Below are 22,359 nucleotides of genomic sequence, written 5' to 3'. Positions count from 1 at the left end.
TTTATGACGCTGGGTGTCTAGTAAAGTGTTACCAAGATTTCCGTAGATGACAGCAGTAACTACGTGCACTACTTTTGACGCTGTGTGGTTAGCTAGTAAGCATTAAGCAGAGGATGAAAGGCAATCGCAGCATCACAGGAAGTGAAACTTCTGAGTAGACACACAGCCACTACAGTATAAAACCTACAGCATCACCTCAGACAACCTGAACAGAATCAGAACACGGCAGCAGAGAAAGACGAGCAGAACACTGTGAGACAACCAGACAACCAGACCAAGACGACAACACAGCAGCGACCTTTCACTGAGGACGACAAGACTAACAAACAAATTATGGGTTCTACTTCAAACGTACATTTTTTGATGGTAAGTGATTACTTGAGTGTCTTCAAGATATCAGCGGAGTTTGCCACTGGTGTCTGTATCTGCTTAGCAAGAAGTTGAAATTGTTTTAAATTGTTTTTTCAGTTCTGTCGTTTTGATTATCCGTTTTACCTTATTGGGTTCATAGTAGAGTAAAGATTATGTTTTATGTTTTGCTGTTGAATTTGCCTGGCTCATAGTGTAAATCAGCAAACATATTTAGCAACACATTTAGCAAAACTGTCCTATATATGCCTTCATTCAGAGGTGATACCAGGCCACCAACAGTCCCTCTGTTCCTCAGGTGCTGTGTTTAATGGGGTTGTTGGTGATGATGATGATGATGATGGGTGCAGAGGCTGCCCCCCACGCCCATCCAGGGTCGACAGGGAGACGCTCACAGAACAACCTTCAGGGACACAAGAAGCCTGTAGAGCCCTCAGCTCCAAACACAATAACTGTCCCCCTGCACCTGGACCCGAGCGACTTGATTCCTTCCCGTCCCGTCAGATCCATTGGGAACCACTCCATCTCCCCATGGACTACCAAGTGAGGACCTGCAACGAGCTTACATAGACACCATAGAAATACCACAATACACACAGACAAATATATTTTATAAATCGCTTCAGTAGATTTATATTTATATATATTTTTTTTTATATGCCTTTCAAAATAATAATAATACATTTTATTTGAGCCTTTCAAAATACCTAAGATATACCTAAAATATCTAAAATAAAATATGAAAATGCTATATGCTTATATGAAATATGCCTTTCATACCATTAGGAAGCTTGCTTGAAAAAAACGTCTGAATTCTCAGCTGTGCTCTGTTGAATACATTGTGATCTCTAATATCGTCCTCTCCCCTTCTCTTTCTATCTCCTCTGTCTCTCTCTGTCTCTCCAGCACCACCTATGATGAGTCGCGCTTTCCCCATACCATCTCGGAGGTCAGGTGCTCTCTGGAGGGCTGTCTGAACGCCGCGGGTAAGGAGGACAGGAGCCTGGAGTCCAAACCCATTTACCACCAGATCCTGGTCCTGAGGAAGGTGATGGGGAGCAAGGACAGATACTACTACCGGCTGGAGGCAAAGACCATCGCGGTGGGCTGCACCTGTGTCAGGCCTAGCATTGAGCACCAACAGTAAGGATATCAGTGCAGTGAGGTCAAGCCTGGTGGTGCAGCTGGTTGGGCCGTGAGTGTTGGCAATACCAAGGTTGTAGGTTTGATCCCCACATTCATTGAAAGTATTTGTGTGTTAGTTTTATGGAGCTTTGGCTCTATGTCATTGAAAGATTGATTTGAATAATCAAATATGGATATATTTTCTATTGAGCTTTAAATCACAAAATTAATTATGTATTTATTCAGTATTTATTTTTGGGTTATTTAATGTATTGGATGATATTTTGGTATTTATTGAATAAAGAAATTCACATGTTCAATTCAAAACAGAACTCCTTTAATTCTCTTTTGGCATCTAAAATAGAGCATCATTTCTGTACATCAACATGCAGCCACATCATTCCCTGACCTCCATTCGCTTCAGTAGATTTACAATGATTTTGGCTCCAACAGACTCAAGTTTACAAACCAAACTCATAAGGACATTTAAGTTAAAACCTTGCCTGCAAGTGTGAGCTCAAAGCAAAATGTGTGATATCAAAGTATTTTTACTGAAGCATACACACTCATGCTCACGCTCATCCTTACGGAAACGCTCACACTCACACTCAGACCCACCGTTGGCACTGTTGGCATGTTAGCAAAGCACAGAGAGAATCCTGAGCAGAACACTGAAGAAGGTAGCAATGACGTCATCCTTTGTCATATGTTTCAGCTCGATCTTTTAATATTTTGTTGTTGTTGTACTGATCAGTTCCTAAAGCAGGGCACACTGACCACTCCGCTTCAGTCGTTGACTTAACCACCTCTCTCATGTGTCATCATTAGAATCTCATAGTCTCAGTCTTTTCTCCAAACGACTGAACCCAGAGGGCTACAGTCTGAACAGGCTGGCGAACGGCCTTCAAAATGGCTTCCAAAATAAGTTCAGCTCGTGTTGTGATCAGGCCGTCATGAAACCTACAACACAGAGTTCAGAGATAGGACAGTTAGAAAAGACACGAGCGCACACACGTGACTAGTGCACATGTAAGTAAGCATACAAACAACAAGGGTCTCTTATGCAGATGTTGTACTTTTTTAAATTGATATTGAGTGACACATCACATACATCTGTAACTGGTACATATTAGTGCAAACAGTCTATTCCCCTAATAATCAAATCTACTATATCTGAAAAAAACACCAAAGAAACTAGCCATGCACAATCAACACTACACTACTCACCACAGTGAAACACAACAGCCATTGACTACAGAATAAATACAGAGATAATTAACGCAAATAGGAGTTTTCCTATTTGAGATAGATAGAGATAGAAGTCGGTAGCATCAGTATCCCATTCAATGACTATTTATGTACTGTACACAAGCTAACATGCCGAAAAGTGTAACAAACGTGATGTGTAGAATGCTTTAAATTGAAGTATATGTGTCAGTGATTTTATTGACCAGAACTTTTAAAAAGTAAGCTATGTTTAGATTTCTTGCAAATAAGAATGTGTTCAAGGTCTATTATAAATACCCAGTCTACAGAAGGTGTAATTAGCTACTAAATGATGCATAGTGCTCTTATACTCCGCTACACTCAAGAGCAATACAAAACTACATCTTGATGTTCTGTCTCTCCAGGAAACCGCTTTGTGTGCACTTCTCCTACTTCAACCTCATCATTGTGGATTCTCATCTGTCAAACAAATCCCATGTCCATTTTAAGAACCTGTCATGCTAGTCTCTTTATTTTGTCTCTTCTCTTCTCTCCTATTCTCACGCAACAAAACAGAGGCACCACGGGCTCTCTTTCTTTGTCTCCATCTCTCTCTCTACCCGCTCTCCTCCTTGTGCTCTCTGTTTTTCCTCACCTCCACAGCGTGCTTGTCCTGAAAGAGAGAAACACAGACACCACTCTTTAGACTTCCCGTCTGTTTCATATCAACAAAATAATGGTCAGAGGCAATGATATTCTATGGATGACTAGTCAGTAGGGTGCATCTCAAATGTGTCTTGATTGTTTCTCAAACCAGCTACATTACATAGAGGTAATACACAGCACTCTGAACTTTAACATCACAAAAAAATACATATCTTAACCAAATATAACTATTCTGACTGAATATTGATGATATTATCCATGACAGAAGAAAAACAAACAGAAAACAAAGGAGATAGAGTTAGGGTTGGGGTTAATTCCATGTCAATGTTCATCAATGCACTTCCTGTATTGAGTGAATTGAAATGGAATGGACCCCAATCCTGCCTTGGGTATCAGCTGAGTGTAACTCTACCTTCTCCTGCAGGCGTTCCAGCATGGCGGCCAGGTGTGCCTCCCGTTTCTCCTTGTTGTGCTCCATGCGCAGCTCCATGCGCTCCTTGGCCAGCCGAATGAAGTTGTTGTGTTCCTCCAGGGCCTTCTGGGCCACCTCACGCTCGTGTTCCCGCTTCTCAGCCAGGTGCTTCAGCAACTCAGCCTCCTGGCACTAGGGTGTGATAGAGAAGGGTAGAGGGAGGGGTGAGTGGATGATCAAAGACCAAAGTCCCTATCTCTTCAATGATGCAAAGCAGTCTTGCTCAACTCTGCACACCTGACTCTAAGAATTCCATCTCCCCACCAAACTGGAAAAATTTAATTCTGAATTTAGTTAACATTCCCATATCCGCCTTTCCCTCTTGACCCCTGACCCCTCACCTTTCTCCTCTCCTCAGCGGCGTCCAGCTTTCTCTGGATCTCTTCCAGGGAGGGCTCCCTGCGTGGAGGTGTGGTGGCGAGAGGGTTCGGACCCCCGTCAAACGAGGGGGGCTTTAGGATGACCTCGAAGGCCTGGCCGGATCTCCTCTTGTTCAGCTCAATCACCTCCATGTCCCTGATGATGCACAGATTCAGGTCCACCACATCTGCAGAGGGTAGAGATTAAGAAAAGTGTGACATTGTATAAAGGAAGGACCCAAAGGAAATAGAATATCAATGAGGGGCGGGGTGCCATTTGTGTAGCTGCATCAAAAAACAATAATTATAGTAAGCTGATTGCTGGCTCATTGAATGAAATGGCTTCTATGGTGTGTTGTGGGACTTGCAGGGTGATTGTGGTAAAATTGTGTAAAGCTATTTGCCTTTCTTGGTGGGCTTTTCTTTGGCTTCAGGTAGGATGCAGGAACAGAAGATGGACACTAGAGGGAGCTCCCGTATCTTGTCTCTGTAGGCTGCAGGGGAGAGAAGACCATTAGCATGAATCTCCCTCTCCCTCTCCCTCTCCCTCTCCCTCTCCCTCTCCCTCTCTCTCGCACACATGCAAACACACATACATTACCTGCGAGAGTCATTCTGCCTCTTGTTTATCTTCTAAGGACACTGTGGAGGGAGACAATAAAAGTTGATTAACATCCGACCCTGCAATCTGCAAACACATGTTAAATCCCTGTACAGCAACAGAATTCCACTACCATTACAATAAAACGGACCATTGTGATCTACTGTAAAGCCTTTATTCAAACCCACTCATAGAGAGCATTTGAGCCCTTACGCTTGTCACAAAAAGAGAGAGGGAGGGGTGAGGAAGAGATAGAGAGGAGGATGGGGATTGGGTGAGAGCACCATCTGCATTCTGCTGCAGAAGTGACCTAACCACTAAGCTCTCTCTCTCTCCTCGTGATAATAAGGTGGACAGATCACACATGATCAGAGCATGATGGCAGACTTTTGTTATATAATTAAACAACATACAGGCCTTATTGTCAACAGCAAAAAAGGAGAAAGTGATGGATGGAGAGAAAAATAGATTTGATAATAACATCATAATGATCTTTCCATTTGTGTTATCTCCTGCTCTTCAAGCTATCGCTGTGACTCAATTGTGGTCTATTCCTTTCACCACAAAGACAACAAAAGAATCCACCCACAGAGAATCTGAATATTCTCTCTCGCACTTTCTTTGCTTTTCTCTCATCCTCTCTTTCTCTCCATCCACTCCTTTCTCACTGGCCCCTAATCTTACACACTTACACAAAGCAACCTTGCAACAGTAGCTAGGCCACTAGGCCACATGATACATTCCCCTTACATACTCAAAACCTTCAGTCATGACTAACTGCAGGACTACTGTTCCACATTGAACATTGCTGTTGTTGAACCTGCCTACTGTGAGGCTTGACTGTAGAAAGAGTCTGCAATATACTCAATCCTTCACCTACTTGAATTCAACATGCTTTTATGACTTAGCTTCCTTTTTCTATGAAGTGTCTTGTTGCCTGTTATATTGTTTCCTCGATATTTCTGAGTGAGTACTCATGCTGTGTTGAAAGAACAGGAAGGCACCACACAGGGAGAGAGTAGGAGGAGTAGGAGGGATCCAAAGGCCCATACACTACCCTGCACACACACACACACACACACACATGCACGCACCATGAACGCACGCACAAACACACTTCTTCCCACAGTGTAGATGAATACACACATCGTACAGATTTCATTATCACCAGTCAATCACAATAAAAAGGAATCCCATAGTTATCACTGATATCTCAATCCTAATCTTAGACTCACAATCTCCTCATTGCATAACCAAAGTCATCTCATAGTCATCTTGTACTGATCATCAACATCTTCTTTCTCACTTGAAGCTATTTCTTCAACAAGTAAAGCATTTTGTAATAAATGCATAACCAGTAACGCACACTGTATGAATTGCATAAACGGCATGTCTGTGAACCAAAGACACTTCACAAAATCAGCTGGGACACACTGTTTCTTGTTGTTTCACTACATGTCAACCCATCTGTGGATAATCTGTGCAGCCAGACACAGTGCACATGCACACACTTGAACAACTGAGGTGAGATAAACTCCCTGTGCAACTCGGGTGATGTCATTGGCAATGCTGCACAGAGAATGTCCATCATCTGTGGCATAGAGGCATCCCATGCATACACTCTGTTTTCTGTGGCTAAAGCTTTTTCAGATATAATACAGGACAATCTTCAGAGAATGCACAACATACACACTTAAATTAGAAAAATATACAAGAAAACAGCTTTGAAATGAATATAATAGGACTATATACAGGATGCAACATCTCATATTGTTGTTTGTTGTTTCAGTAGTTTTGATGGACTCACCCTGTGCTGAGCAATGTTGGTGATACTCTCCTTTTATTTCTTTATCTCTCTTTCTTTCTTTCCCTCTCTCTCTGTCGTTCTGCTGCTGTTTGGGCTGCTCTCTCAGCAGCATCAGCACCACAACCAGCTATTACTGCATGACATCACCTCCCAGCCATCCCATTGGCCCAGAGGAATCAAGGCCCCTGATTGGCTGGAGAGATGGTGGAGGGAAGGAGATGGGGGTAATGTGGAGGAGGAATGAGCTGGGGGTGAGGTTGTGTTCTTTAGGGTTTACTGAGTGGAGGCCAGCTGCAAGGATGGATACATCCTAAATGGTGAGAGGAACAAGATAATAGCAAATAGGTGGATAATAGCACAGTGACCAGGCACAAAGGATATGTAAAGGACAGATGTTAGTCACAGCAGTTCAATGCATGTAAAAATGGGAGACATGAAAAGACAGAAATTAGGGGGGTTGCAGGAAATTAGGTTTAATACTGCAACATTTCTTCTCAGCCTCATGGCGAAATGTGTAGAAAATCAGAAAATGTACATGGCAAAATGTGAACAAAAGCATGTGATGAGCTATAAAACAGCTAAAGAAAATGTCTCTGTCTCATAACAAAGAGTGTAATATTGCAGGAAATTAGCATTTATCTCTCTGCACCATGGCAAAATGTGTTGAAGTGTAGTAAGTTCGCTTATTTTCCCAGAACAAACAAAAACCTCGGAGGTCGGCCCCTCAAAAGCACTAGTTCCAGCCCCGATCCATGAGTTCCTGAATGAAAACACTGGTCATGTCTACTCATGTTGTATGACACTGAGCTGAAGTACTGAAAACAGAAACCATGAATTTAGCACAAAACGTAATTCGCTCTTTCTGATGAAACAAACGTGTGGTTGAATTTATTCAGCTACTGTGACTGTTGTCTTTTTGTAGTCTTGGCCGTATTATATATCACGGTGGCGTGTGAACTAACTAACGGGTTATAGAGCAAACAACTCAATTATCTCAACACAGGCTGTAATATGACTTTTTTCCTGGCTTGGCTTCCCCAGTGAATTTACCCACGCACCGCTACTGGTCAGAGATAACTTTTACAGTGCTTTGGGAGACTGATGGCGGTCACTGACTGAAACGTTTCAGTGATTTTGCATGAGCATTGCATAGAGCTTACCCTTAACTAGGCATACATAGCACTCTGAACAACAAAAAGTTAGTTGCAAAATCAGATGTGAATAATGTTGAATTAAGGGGCTGGTTGTGACTGGTTTGAGTCAGTCAGATTTTAGCAGTAAATGTCAGATCTATTACTGTCAGAACCGAGGAATCTGTCTCATCATTTTCAGTTCCAGAGCTCTGGATGACTAAACAACACTCACCTCGCAAACAGCCCTGTGTGGATCAGCCACTACCCACCCACCCAGCCATACACACACACACACACACACACACACACACACACACACACACACACACACACACACACACACACACACACACACACACACACACACACACACACACACACACACACACACACGTGTGCACACAAACTGTGTCTGGATCAACTGCCTGCATGCTTCCTGTGTAAGCAGCCTGTTGACGGCTCTTCAAAACGGTCCACCTGTTCTTCTGGTTCTCCTACAAGTGTCTCAGTTTTAACGTTATTTCAATAACAGGACCTGAAATGAAGTTGAGATATAAAGGGTCTTTTTAAATAGCGATCAATAAATATTTCCGTAATATAATGGAAACAATTACTTAACATGCAGAGTGTGCAGGTTTTATTCCACCCCAGCACCATTACTATTAATCAGATGTGTTAGTAAGTGCTGGGATGGAGCAAAAACCTGCAGACCCTGCAACACCGTGGGACCAGGACTGTCAACCTTGTACTGACAATATTTAGGCTTGTGTGAGACTCCACAGAGCTAGATCCCCTTAATATGTCCCATGATGCCATGCATGGAAGTGGTTCCTGGAACAGAACACTGAGTGCTCTAAGAACATCAGGAACACAGACTCCCAGCACGGCCATGGCATCAATCAGTGTTCGCAGAATAAACAGGAAGAGACTAGTAGCTGAAGAAAAAAGGGATAAAGGCAAATGTGATACTATAGGATGAAAGGAACCTGAGCCATTCACCAATTTACTTCAAATACATTCTCTAGACATAAAAAGCTGCATTTCTGTGTGAAGACTCACAAGCATTAATAGCGGGAAACATTCATATTAATGATCGTGCCCTCAAGGCGAGAAGCATTCGAATGATGTCGTGATAAATTAGCATTGCAAGGCAGGAGGATAAGGGCAGGGACTGTGGAGTGCAGCAGCTCAGGGAGGCAAATAAAACAAACACATTAACAATAGAGTGCAGTAGAGAGAGGTGATTTTATTAGCACAGGGTGCATTGTTATTAGACACAGAGGGGGGAGGGATCGCACCAGCCCAAATGATGTCATGCAGCTGCATGCCAGCAGGAGAGTCGTGTGCAGAGAGAGAGAAAGTGAGAGGAGGTGAAGGGGGGTGCGAGTGGGTGCTGATGAGAGAAATGTGTGGGCTATGAGTAGAGGAGAAAGGTACAGTACAGGATGCAGATAGAAAGAAGAAAAGGAAAGAGAGAAGAAAGGAAGGAAAAAGAGGGGGTGGAAGAGAGTGGTAGAGGTTATCAGTGGAGGAACCGAGCCACAGCATTGGAGGCGATACAGAGATTGAGGGAGAGAAGAGGAAGGACGTTGCTTGTATAACACCTTTCCATTGTCTATCACTGCATTGGACTGTGTAGTCTTACCCCTGCAAAAGCCAAAGAGCAACCCCATATACCTTGAGTCAGTGTAAAACAATGACATAAACATTCCTAGGAGAGGATGCAGTGGGGGATGGGAGGACGAGCAGAGGAGAGTAGACGACGATGTGTTTGCAAGGAAAGCCTCATCACCAGTATCCCTTCAGTGATGTCATTTCCAGCCAATCACGGGAGCTCCCTTTCCTCTCTCTGCAGATGCCGTACATGCATCAGTCTCATCGTCCGCATAGATCCCATAACTAGACACAACAAACAATAAGAAGACAATGTCACGAGGAAGGCAAGGCGTTACGTCACTAAAATGTAATAATCATTAATAACAGACGATGCAGCAACAGTCATGTTTGCACGAGGTGGGGTGGGGACGCACATGGTTTTACAGTATATCTATAGGTGTTGTGAGGGGGAGGGGGGACGCACATGGTTTTACAGTATATCTATAGGTGTTGGGAGGGGGGATGCACATGGTTTTACAGTATATCTATAGGTGTTGTGAGGGGGAGGGGGACGCACATGGTTTTACAGTATATCTATAGGTGTTGTGAGGGGGAGGGGGGACGCACATGCTTTTACAGTATATCAATAGGTGTTGTGAGGGGGATGCACATGGTTTTACAGTATATCTATAGGTGTTGTGAGGGGGAGGGGGGACGCACATGCTTTTACAGTATATCTATAGGTGTTGTGAGGGGGGATGCACATGGTTTTACAGTATATCTATAGGTGTTGTGAGGGGGGATGCACATGGTTTTACAGTATATCTATAGGTGTTGTGAGGGGGGATGCACATGGTTTTACAGTATATCTATAGGTGTTGTGAGGGGGGATGCACATGGTTTTACAGTATATCTATAGGTGTTGAGAGGGGGAGGGGGGACGCACATGGTTTTACAGTATATCTATAGGTGTTGTGAGGGGGAGGGGGGACGCACATGCTTTTACAGTATATCAATAGGTGTTGTGAGGGGCGATGCACATGGTTTTACAGTATATCTATAGGTGTTGTGAGGGGGAGGGGGGACGCACATGCTTTTACAGTATATCTATAGGTGTTGTGAGGGGGGATGCACATGGTTTTACAGTATATCTATAGGTGGTGTGAGGGGGAGGGGGATGCACATGGTTTTACAGTATATCTATAGGTGTTGGGACGGGGGATGCACATGGTTTTACAGTATATCTATAGGTGTTGTGAGGGGGAGGGGGGATGCACATGGTTTTACAGTATATCTATAGGTGTTGGGACGGGGGATGCACATGGTTTTACAGTATATCTATAGGTGTTGGGAGGGGGAGGGGGGATGCACATGGTTTTACAGTATATCTATAGGTGTTGTGAGGGGGATGCACATGGTTTTACAGTATATCTATAGGTGTTGTGAGGGGGATGCACATGGTTTTACAGTATATCTATAGGTGTTGTGAGGGGGATGCACATGGTTTTACAGTATATCTATAGGTGTTGTGAGGGGGAGGGGGGACGCACATGGTTTTACAGTATATCTATAGGTGTTGTGAGGGGGGAGGGGGACGCACATGCTTTTACAGTATATCAATAGGTGTTGTGAGGGGGATGCACATGGTTTTACAGTATATCTATAGGTGTTGTGAGGGGGAGGGGGGACGCACATGCTTTTACAGTATATCTATAGGTGTTGTGAGGGGGGATGCACATGGTTTTACAGTATATCTATAGGTGTTGGGAGGGGGAGGGGGGACGCACATGCTTTTACAGTATATCTATAGGTGTTGTGAGGGGGAGTGGGGACGCACATGGTTTTACAGTATATCTATAGGTGTTGTGAGGGGGAGGGGGACGCACATGCTTTTACAGTATATCAATAGGTGTTGTGAGGGGGATGCACATGGTTTTACAGTATATCTATAGGTGTTGTGAGGGGGAGGGGGACGCACATGCTTTTACAGTATATCTATAGGTGTTGTGAGGGGGATGCACATGGTTTTACAGTATATCTGTAGGTGTTGTGAGGGGGATGCACATGGTTTTACAGTATATCTATAGGTGTTGTGAGGGGGATGCACATGGTTTTACAGTATATCTATAGGTGTTGTGAGGGGGGATGCACATGGTTTTACAGTATATCTATAGGTGTTGTGAGGGGGATGCACATGGTTTTACAGTATATCTATAGGTGTTGTGAGGGGAAGGGGGGCCGCACATGGTTTTACAGTATATCTATAGGTGTTGTGAGGGGGGATGCACATGGTTTTACAGTATATCTATAGGTGTTGTGAGGGGGGATGCACATGGTTTTACAGTATATCAATAGGTGTTGTGAGGGGGGATGCACATGGTTTTACAGTATATCTATAGGTGTTGTGAGGGGGAGGGGGGACGCACATGGTTTTACAGTATATCTATAGGTGTTGTGAGGGGGGATGCACATGGTTTTACAGTATATCTATAGGTGTTGTGAGGGGGGATGCACATGGTTTTACAGTATATCTATAGGTGTTGTGAGGGGGAGGGGGACGCACATGGTTTTACAGTATATCTATAGGTGTTGTGAGGGGGATGCACATGGTTTTACAGTATATCTATAGGTGTTGTGAGGGGGATGCACATGGTTTTACAGTATATCTATAGGTGTTGTGAGGGGGAGGGGGACGCACATGCTTTTACAGTATATCTATAGGTGTTGTGAGGGGGATGCACATGGTTTTACAGTATATCAATAGGTGTTGTGAGGGGGATGCACATGGTTTTACAGTATATCTATAGGTGTTGTGAGGGGAGGGGTACGCACATGGTTTTACAGTATATCTATAGGTGTTGTGAGGGGGGATGCACATGGTTTTACAGTATATCTATAGGTGTTGTGAGGGGAAGGGGGGCCGCACATGGTTTTACAGTATATCTATAGGTGTTGTGAGGGGGAGGGGGGATGCACATGGTTTTATAGTATATCTATAGGTGTTGGGAGGGGAGGGGGATGCACATGGTTTTACAGTATCTATAGGTGTTGTGAGGGGGAGACGCACATGGTTTTACAGTTTATCTATAGGTGTTGTGAGGGAGAGGGGGGGATGCACATGGTTTTACAGTATATCTATAGGTGTTGTGAGGGGGAGGGGGGATGCACATGGTTTTACAGTATCTATAGGTGTTGTGAGGGGGAGACGCACATGGTTTTACAGTTTATCTATAGGTGTTGTGAGGGAGAGGGGGGGATGCACATGGTTTTACAGTATATCTATAGGTGTTGTGAGGGGGATGCACATGGTTTTACAGTATATCTATAGGTGTTGTGAGGGGGATGCACATGGTTTTACAGTATATCTATAGGTGTTGTGAGCGGGGATGCACATGGTTTTACAGTATATCTATAGGTGTTGTGAGCGGGGATGCACATGGTTTTACAGTATATCTATAGGTGTTGTGAGGGGGGATGCACATGGTTTTACAGTATATCTATAGGTGTTGTGAGGGGGGAGGGGGATGCACATGCTTTTACAGTATATCTATAGGTGTTGTGAGGGGGATGCACATGGTTTTACAGTATATCTATAGGTGTTGTGAGGGGGATGCACATGGTTTTACAGTATATCTATAGGTGTTGTGAGGGGGATGCACATGGTTTTACAGTATATCTATAGGTGTTGTGAGGGGGGATGCACATGGTTTTACAGTATATCTATAGGTGTTGTGAGGGGGAGGGGGGATGCACATGGTTTTACAGTATATCTATAGGTGTTGTGAGGGGGGACGCACATGGTTTTACAGTATATCTATAGGTGTTGGGAGGGGGGATGCACATGGTTTTACAGTATATCTATAGGTGTTGTGAGGGGGGATGCACATGGTTTTACAGTATATCTATAGGTGTTGGGAGGGGGAGGGGGGACGCACATGCTTTTACAGTATATCTATAGGTGTTGTGAGGGGGGATGCACATGGTTTTACAGTATATCTATAGGTGTTGTGAGGGGGAGGGGGGACGCACATGGTTTTACAGTATATCTATAGGTGTTGTGAGGGGGGATGCACATGGTTTTACAGTATATCTATAGGTGTTGTGAGGGGGAGGGGTACGCACATGGTTTTACAGTATATCTATAGGTGTTGTGAGGGGGGATGCACATGGTTTTACAGTATATCTATAGGTGTTGTGAGGGGGAGGGGGGACGCACATGGTTTTACAGTATATCTATAGGTGTTGTGAGGGGGAGGGGGGACGCACATGGTTTTACAGTATATCTATAGGTGTTGTGAGGGGGGACGCACATGGTTTTACATTTTATCTATAGGTGTTGTGAGGGGGAGGGGGACGCACATGGTTTTACAGTATATCTATAGGTGTTGTGAGCGGGAGGGGGGACGCACATGGTTTTACAGTATATCTATAGGTGTTGTGAGGGGGGACGCACATGGTTTTACAGTTTATCTATAGGTGTTGTGAGGGAGAGGGGGGGATGCACATGGTTTTACAGTATATCTATAGGTGTTGTGAGGGGGAGGGGGGACGCACATGGTTTTACAGTATATCTATAGGTGTTGTGAGGGGGGACGCACATGGTTTTACAGTTTATCTATAGGTGTTGTGAGGGAGAGGGGGGGATGCACATGGTTTTACAGTATATCTATAGGTGTTGTGAGGGGGAGGGGGATGCACATGGTTTTACAGTATCTATAGGTGTTGTGAGGGGGAGGGGGAAACAGGTTTGCAGTGCTACAATCTGTTTGTAAGGGGTTGGCACATAGTGACATTGGTTTACGGTAAAGCTATTAATTTACCTTAGTATGGTGGGAAATAGACTCTTGTGACAGACTTAATCATAAAAATGTTAAATTGTGTGTGTGTGCAGGTAGGGGCTTACAGGTCTGCAGCAAATCTCTAGGTGCAGTTTGGGGAGTTGGGGTGGGGGGCTTGCAGACCTGCAGCAAATCTCTAGGTGCAGTTTGGGGAGTTGGGGTGGGGGGCTTGCAGACCTGCAGCAAATCTCTAGGTGCAGTTTGGGGAGTTGGGGTGGTGGGCTTGTAGGTCTGCATTGAGCCTGTGCAGTGGGATGAGCTCACTGCGTCAGTCCTGTGCTGTTGACCACTCACCCATACCAAACAGCACCATCCATTATTCATTAGACTCGGTCGTCATTCCTCTCTCTTGCTCATTATACAGCCTCTGTAGTGATATTAGAATTCAGGGTTTCAATCAATCAATCAAATTACCATTTGAAAGACCTTAGGGCAGAAAGGAGTTGAAGAGAATGGAACGCAATGAGACCAAGCAGAATGTATGCCAATGTTTATGTCATTGCCAGTAATTCCTAGCATTTATTTTATGTCCATCAGATACAGTAAGAATGACATCATACTGTATTCCAAAGGGGCAACACACATCCTGAATCCACTTTACCCTCCTCACATCAAGCCCAGAGGATGACGTCATAAGAACAAGACTCAATGTTGTAATGGGGGCATGAGTCATCCTGCTAAGCGAGACTGCTGGACCAAAGTTACCCTAACAATAAATCAGATGAAATCAGTTTCTTATTTAATCTTTTCTAATATGCCTGCACGCCCAGATGATGTCATCTTGAAGAATGCATGTCGTCATTGGACACCACAGATCCTCTTCAATGAAAACGTTTTATTGAGGTTAGGTCTTTGTTATGATGTGAGAAAGGAAACGTGAAGGTAAGTAAATGTATCAAATAGGAACCCCAAAGGGTGTATCACTGCTAATGATAAGCAGCTGGTAGCCTAGCGGCTAAGAGCATTGGGCCAGTAACCGAAAAGGTCGCTGGTTTGAATCCTCAAGCCGACTAGGTGAAAAATCTGTCGACGAGCCCTGGAGCAAGACACTTAACCCTAATTGCTCCAGTAAGTCGCTCTGGATAAGAGCGTCTACTAAAACATCAGATGTGATATTGCATGAAAAAGATAAGTCAGCCATGATTTGCACAGACAAAAGATCATGACATTTGACCTTATTCACTACCTCCCAGAGTTCACTTGCATGCAAATGTGATTTCTCAATTGTAGTTATAACATTCTTCTCATACTTGTGTTCAACTTTGACACATTATTCTGCTTTTTACTGTAGATATGTAACTACGAGTAGGCGTTTTGACACTTTCCCACTGAGCTGTGAATTCCTCTCAAGAGATCCTATCTGTTCCCTGTGTGTGTGTTGACATTTCTAGCCCACGGGCTGAGGGGAGGGGCGCGGAGGGTGTGTGAATGTTCTTGCAAATGCCATCGCGGAAGTGAGTCACCATCACTGGAAGAACACAGCGACACAGGAGGCGTCTGGCTGCTGCCATTGTTTGTGTTGCCGCGACAACACTTTCATCTCATCAGAGAGACGGTTTGTGTTTATGTGAATCTGTGGTAAGACCCACTCATCTTGAACAAATGGAGGGAAACGTTGGCCATTAAGACAGATCTGTGATAAAATAATCCCCTGTATCTGTTGGGCTTTCTGTGCTGCTGCAAACACGACTCAGCAGGCATGACTCATGCATTTGCATTACACATATAGCAGGAATATACAATAAGCAGCCACAGCAGCAGCTATATGAGCAGATGAAAACTGCATCTGCCTTACAGATCTGTAAACATTGAATGGTTAGGGTCGAATGAAGGGTAAATTATTTGGGACAAGAGGACTCAGCGATGCAAAGCATTGAAGGGAAAGTTCACCCATTTTTAAGTGGCCTTATTTTCACTCTTCAGCACATCCGTGTTTGAATGTCGTCGTTTAAAACAACTAAAATATGCAAATAAGGATTTATGGGACAGTGGCACATACAAAAAAAAATCTAAATGTAGCGGTGAAACAAAATCCACAATGACATTCTGATGTAATAACATACGGTATGGAGTGCTTCGGCATTTTATATAACATGCCTAGACACATTTTCATAATGCATTGTAGTCTATGGCAAGTAATGACTCTGTAAAGAGAGAAAAAAAACTAAAAACCATTTGGGATATCACCTTGAAGCACAGAAAGAGTTAAAATAACCCATGTAAAAATGAGTGGATTTCCTCTAACAAATGTGTTTTAATCTGTAAACTCATATGCAGTCATTCTGTAGGCAAATGATGCCATACCCATTTGCAGCAAGGTAAAAGAAAGACTGTATTTTCAGTCTTCACAGAATACCATTCTGCTGTATTTGTGAATGCCGATTTGGTTCTTAGGCCAGATGGTGAGAAGGAGTAGAATCCAGAATATTCCGGCTATCCACCCCCTCATCCCATAGTTCATTCACATAAGGCAGTGTGCATCTCACGAAGCCACACATGACTAGGCTGAACACATTCATAACCAATTTATTTAGCTTTTAAAATTATCGAGACACACAACACTACAGGACTTTAACAAACATGAGCACATTTGAACTAAAACAGAAAACAAAACTGTTACAAAAATATACACGTCAAGGACTATGTGACTGTTAAAGAGCATAACCCAGATAGGAATGACTTACAGGTATGTGTTCTTCCACTGAAGAAAAAGCTTCGTAGAATGAACATACAAACAATAAGCAATAAAACAACTTCGGATAAAAATAGGATACAAGTACATTATTCCATCAGCCATTACCTCAATAAACCTCCCTTATAAACAAAATGAGTCTCGAGCTACTGACAAAGAAATAGGAAACAAGTGGTTCACTTTTCCCAACCCGTATGCAAAAATATTGTCCTTAACTTGATAAGTTGCAGTTAGTAAGATCAAACAAAAAACCTACATAACACTTGCATTCACAAGGAAGAATATTAATTTAAGTCTGAGTTGAACTGCAACACCGCTTCAGTCCAATGAATTTCAGCACTTGTGAAGAGGGGACCAGTAGGCATGCAGGTGGGAATAGAGGTCCCAGTCGCCAACACACCTAGGCATATCTTAGTAATCTAAAGTGGCATCCTTACAGGGTCCTCCAGACATCATTGAGACTTCCTATTTCGTACCTGCACCACTTCTTTCCTCTCCTTCAGGAAGTTCCCGAAGGCTGTGCCCTCCTTGCTCTCCTCAGTCACTGAAAGGGATGATATGTTAAGTCAACAAGGGAACTTACACTGCTCAAAAAAAATAAAAGGGGACACTAAAATGACATCCTAGATCTGAATGAATGAAATATTCTTATTAAATACTTTTTTAAACATAGTTGAATGTGCTGACAACAAAAATCACACAAAAATTATCAATGGAAATCAAATTTATCAACCCATGGAGGTCTGGTTTCAGAAAATCTCAAAATGAGTGGAAAACCACACTACAGGCTGATCCAACTTTGATGTAATGTCCTTAAAACAAGTCAAAATGAGGCTCAGTAGTGTGTGTGGCCTCCACGTGCCTGTATGACCTCCCTACAACGCCTGGGCATGCTCCTGATGAGGTGCCGGATGGTCTACTGAGGGATCTCCTCCCAGACCTGGACTAAAGCATCCGCCAACTCCTGGACAGTCTGTGGTGCAACGTGGCGTTGGTGGATGGAGCGAGACATGATGTCCCAGATGTGCTCAATTGGATTCAGGTCTGGGGAACGGGCGGGCCAGTCCATAGCATCAATGCCTTCCTCTTGCAGGAACTGCTGACACATGAGGTCTAGCATTGTCTTGCATTAGGAGGAACCCAGGGACAACCGCACCAGCATATGGTCTCACAAGGAGTCTGAGGATCTCATCTCGGTCCCTAATGGCAGTCAGGCTACCTCTGGAGGGCACATGGAGGACTGTGCAGGGCCCCTAAAGAAATGCCACCCCACACCATGACTAACCCACCGCCAAACAGGTCATGCTGGAGGATGTTGCAGGCAGCAGAACGTTCTCCACGGTGTCACATGTGCTCAGTGTGAACCTGCTTTCATCTTTGAAGAGCACAGGGCACCAGTGGCGAATTTGCCAATCTTGGTGTTCTCTGGCAAATGCCAAACGTCCTGCACGGTGTTGGGCTGTAAGCACAACCACCACCTGTGGACGTCGGGCCCTCATATCACCCTCATGGAGTCTGTTTCTGACCGTTTGAGCAGACACATGCACATTTGTGGCCTGCTGGAGGTCATTTTGCAGGGCTCTGGCAGTGCTCCTCCTGCTCATCCTTGCACAAAGGCGGAGGTAGCGGTCCTGCTGCTGGGTTGTTGCCCTCCTACGGCCTCTTCCACGTCTCCTGATGTACTGGCCTGTCTCCTGGTAGCGCCTCCATGCTCTGGACACTACGCTGACAGACACAGCAAACCTTCTTGCCACAGCTCGCATTGATATGCCATCCCGGATGAGCTGCACTACCTGAGCCACTTGTGTGGGTTGTAGACTCCGTCTCATGCTACCACTAGAGTAGCATTCAAAAGTGACCAAAACATCAACCAGGAAGCATAGGAACTGAGAAGTGGTCTGTGGTCACCACCTGCAGAACCACTCCTTTATTGGGGGTGTCTTGCTAATTGCCTATAATTTCCACCTGTTGTCTATTCCATTTGCACAAAAGCATGTGAAATTTATTGTCAATCAGTGTTGCTTCCTAAGTTTGACAGTTTGATTTCACAGAAGTGTGATTGACTTGGAGTTACATTGTGTTGTTTAAGTGTTCCCTTTATTTTTTTGAGCAGTGTATATTGCCAGTATTTTTGTGTTTGATCATATTTTTGTAACAAATCTTCGTTTTTCCACACAATAATCATTCACAAATCATGATTAGGCTTGTTTTTAGGAATGCAAGGATGTTATTGGTTAAATCAATGATAGGACCTTGATGCCACTCAAAAAAAGTTTCTCCCCTTACCATTGTGATCTATGTCATCAGTGTCGCTGTCCTCCCCCTCCTCTTCCTCATCCTCATCAGGGTTACCACGGTTGAAGATGAGATCACTTCGGCCCGCCACATCAGCTTCCTCTGGAGGACAGGAAGCGACATTTTATTATTTATTTCACAAAACACCGGTCTCATGTACCTGATCCAAGCATATAATACACAACATGGGATCTCTAACACACACAATCAAGCACGTAATGCATTGGGGGGGAGGCACTCTCTCGCTCACAGGCGCACACACCTGTCCGTGAGGTCGTCTCCATGGCAACAGCTCCCATGTCCTTCCGTAAATGCTCCATCTGCTCCTGCTGCTTCCTGCTCTGAGCATCAGCCTGGAGGGCATACCAGGACCGTCAGAGAATGATAGATGCTACGTGTGTGCACGGGACATTTGGTATTTAAACACTCACCAGTTCTTTATGAAGTCTTTCATATTCAGGACGATAATCCCTGAATAACACAAAACAATTTATTGTCATACAAATATTACAGACAGTGGTGTGTTTGCAGAGCAGCCCCCTCACTCACGTCTCATACTCCTTTGCGGCCTCTGCCACCTGAACAAAGAACTCGTCCAATCCGCTGCCTGTGACTGCAGACACACCCACAACCTGCACATGAAACACAGACGTGACCAAGCAGAGTGAAAACTCGATAAACCCTCTCAAAAATGCACAGAAACACTTCCCCTTGGACTTTTACATCAGTCTAACACAAAACTCATGGAATAGTGTCTCAAATACGCACACGCAGATCACACACAAATAATACTAGTTCTCAGAAGTGTGCACTGAAGCAGCATACGGCACTGAAAGACAGACACATACCCGTAGGTTGGAGTAGAACTCGTCCAGCACAAGGCTCATGGAGCGTGTCAGGTTGCTGACGTAGGATGTCTCCTGGTTCAGAGCGTCCTGGAACACCTCAAAGTCCTGCATCCACTCCACCGCAAAGCTGTGGTCGATTATGTCTGTCTGAAACCACACAACACAGACATGTACCAAAATCTGTGGTTTGTTATCTCTGTATTATTATCCCCCCCCCCCCCCCAAAAAAAAACATATTTCCTTTGAGCATGTCAACACATACAGACTTATAGTTTTTTTCCCCCTCATTCAGTAATTCACTGTTACCAAGTTAGTGGTTTGATGAAAGTGTTCCAATCATTTCCTACCTTGTTCATGATGACAATGAAGGGCAGCTTTGTCTTGTACAGGATGCTGGGGGGTAGGGGGGGGACACAGTCACAAAGTGAACAAGCAAAAGCACCACACTAGTTCTTTAATTGCCTATATGTAAAATATTCAATTTGTTCAAACCAATTTGTGGTTTTATTTGACCATCAGAAAGTAGCTAGTGCTCCCTTCAGTGTCAGACCTGCAGGCGTAGAGCATGTTGGACATGAAGGTGACTGGATTGACGCTGCGAGACGTGTCCATCACGTAGACCACCACACAGGGGAAGGAAGAGGCCTGGAAACACATTCACACCAAACAGATCACAATTATGTTGCAGCTAGTCATATCTTTAGGCCTAAATGTTATAACACATTACTACTACACACCAGAGTTTCAGTGATGATGGTTCCAGACGCTGACCAGGTGAACACTTCTATCTGTCCAGGAGTGTCAATCAACACATATCTGTAGACATAGGTCAAAGGTTAGGGCAGGTAGGTACGCACCAGAAGAGGGGATGGCAAAACAGAACAATGCTGTACTAACTATGCTTCTTCTATGCTTACCAGGAGTACATCTACGAACTTTCAAAAATACTTACTGGTGATTGTACTGTTTCTTCTCAATGAATTTCATGACCTGAGAAGGCAAAACGGGAGATTTTGATTCATAATATCCAAATTGTGCAAGCAATAATAGTGACATCTAATGGACAGTCGAGGTGTCAAATACACGTCCTGTTATAACAGAAAGAGAGTTGGGCCTACCTGATCAAACCTCGTAGCAAAGAGATTCAACGAGGTGACGATTCCTCCATTAGGACCTAGGCCATATTGCTTCATCACTTCTTTGTAATTCACTGTGTCACGGATATCTACAAGGGGACAATAAGCAGCTTTCAGTTACTTATTAGCCATGGTTGGTAGCTAGCTAGCTAATACAATAGTGTCGTGGGATATCAACATATTTACAATAATATCAATAGAATACCAAGGGGGAAAAAACACATACCTTTCCGAACAGTCAACACATTAATGATAGGCAAGAAGTATCACAGTATCAACATGATGCCAGACCTGCATGGTTAAGCATGGTGGCGTGAATGATTTCTTACCGATGTTGGCTGGGAAAGGAACTTCGTGCACCGCAGGGTCTAGGTTGATAACATATGGAGGAGACTTCTTGGTGTGAAGATGAGCATTGAGTCGCTGTGAAGAAACAACAACGTCAGCTCTAGCTAGGTAACATGAGCATAGGTAGCTAAGTTAGAACCCAGATGTCCGTGACTTAGCTAAAATATACCGATTCCAAACTGCTTGACTAAATAGCAAAGAAGAAAAATACTAAATTCCAGAATACAATTGTGCTTAGTTTGGTTGAGGTGGCATAGCTATGTCTCATACACCGTACTGGTAACGTTATCTAGCTAACTTACCTAGCCACTGTAGTGCTAACAGTTAGTTAGCCAACATTAGCTCGTTTTAGCTTACCTGCACAAAAGTTGTTTTTCCAGACCCTGCCATGCCAAGCACTATGAGACAAACGGGTTTCTTCTGCGAAACATTTCCCGAAGTAGTCTCTTGTGCTGAGTCGCGATTGTCGACGTCGCCTCCTCCATCGTCGCATTCATCCCTTTCTCCTTCTTGACAAGTGCTCCCAGACGCAGTAGCCATGCTGGTTGTTGGTAAAGACTGTTGCTGTGAAGTAGTCGAGTCTGTCGCAAAGGGCCAGCCTGTCTTTCTTATTTCCACCACTAAGTGATGCTCTTATCCGATCTTTTTGTTTCCGTTTTTCTCCTTCAGCGTAAAAAAAAGGAAAATGGTATTCAATGACGTACAGTACTTAAGTAAAATACTTTAAAGTACTGCTTAAGGAGTTTTTTGGGGTATTTTTGACAACTTTTATTTCACTACATTCCTAAGGAAAATAATGTTCTTCTTTCTCCATACATTTCCCCTGACACCCAAAAGTATTCGTTACATTTTGAATGCTTAGCAGGAC

General features: G+C 43.9%; 3 protein-coding genes across 4 annotated transcripts; 1 reads left to right on the top strand and 2 right to left on the bottom strand.

Moving 5' to 3' along the window:
* Window positions 1-213: 213 nt before the first annotated feature.
* il17a/f1 (interleukin 17a/f1) lies at window positions 214-1,814 on the top strand. Its single transcript, XM_064927944.1, has 3 exons — window positions 214-366; window positions 668-912; window positions 1,276-1,814. The coding sequence occupies exons 1-3, from the start codon at window positions 334-336 to the stop codon at window positions 1,514-1,516; spliced, it is 519 nt and encodes a 172-aa protein (XP_064784016.1). The 5' UTR covers window positions 214-333; the 3' UTR covers window positions 1,517-1,814.
* On the bottom strand, window positions 1,810-7,919 carry LOC135508043 (stathmin-4-like). 2 transcript variants are annotated; one of them, XM_064927943.1, is made up of 7 exons: window positions 6,606-7,918; window positions 4,799-4,839; window positions 4,602-4,691; window positions 4,180-4,385; window positions 3,779-3,970; window positions 3,356-3,373; window positions 1,810-2,454 (listed from the first exon to the last, which is right to left on the bottom strand). In XM_064927943.1, exons 2-7 carry the CDS (start codon window positions 4,809-4,811, stop codon window positions 2,446-2,448), a joined length of 528 nt encoding a protein of 175 aa, XP_064784015.1. In that variant the 5' UTR covers window positions 4,812-4,839; window positions 6,606-7,918; the 3' UTR covers window positions 1,810-2,445. The 2 variants fall into 2 exon arrangements, with proteins under 2 accessions (XP_064784015.1, XP_064784014.1); XM_064927942.1 differs by lacking the exon at window positions 1,810-2,454 and having other exon boundaries at window positions 2,552-3,373; window positions 6,606-7,919.
* An 8,763-nt stretch (window positions 7,920-16,682) lies between these two features.
* gpn1 (GPN-loop GTPase 1) lies at window positions 16,683-22,074 on the bottom strand. Its single transcript, XM_064927940.1, has 13 exons — window positions 21,849-22,074; window positions 21,473-21,566; window positions 21,126-21,232; window positions 20,960-20,997; window positions 20,745-20,823; window positions 20,558-20,652; window positions 20,355-20,400; window positions 20,008-20,154; window positions 19,709-19,791; window positions 19,591-19,630; window positions 19,422-19,512; window positions 19,151-19,261; window positions 16,683-17,408 (listed from the first exon to the last, which is right to left on the bottom strand). The coding sequence occupies exons 1-13, from the start codon at window positions 22,029-22,031 to the stop codon at window positions 17,317-17,319; spliced, it is 1,206 nt and encodes a 401-aa protein (XP_064784012.1). The 5' UTR covers window positions 22,032-22,074; the 3' UTR covers window positions 16,683-17,316.
* Window positions 22,075-22,359: the final 285 nt, after the last annotated feature.

Source organism: Oncorhynchus masou, chromosome 21 (assembly GCF_036934945.1).
Source record: "Oncorhynchus masou masou isolate Uvic2021 chromosome 21, UVic_Omas_1.1, whole genome shotgun sequence".
Classification (NCBI taxonomy): domain Eukaryota; kingdom Metazoa; phylum Chordata; class Actinopteri; order Salmoniformes; family Salmonidae; genus Oncorhynchus; species Oncorhynchus masou.
This window is presented reverse-complemented; position numbering and strand designations above follow the sequence as displayed.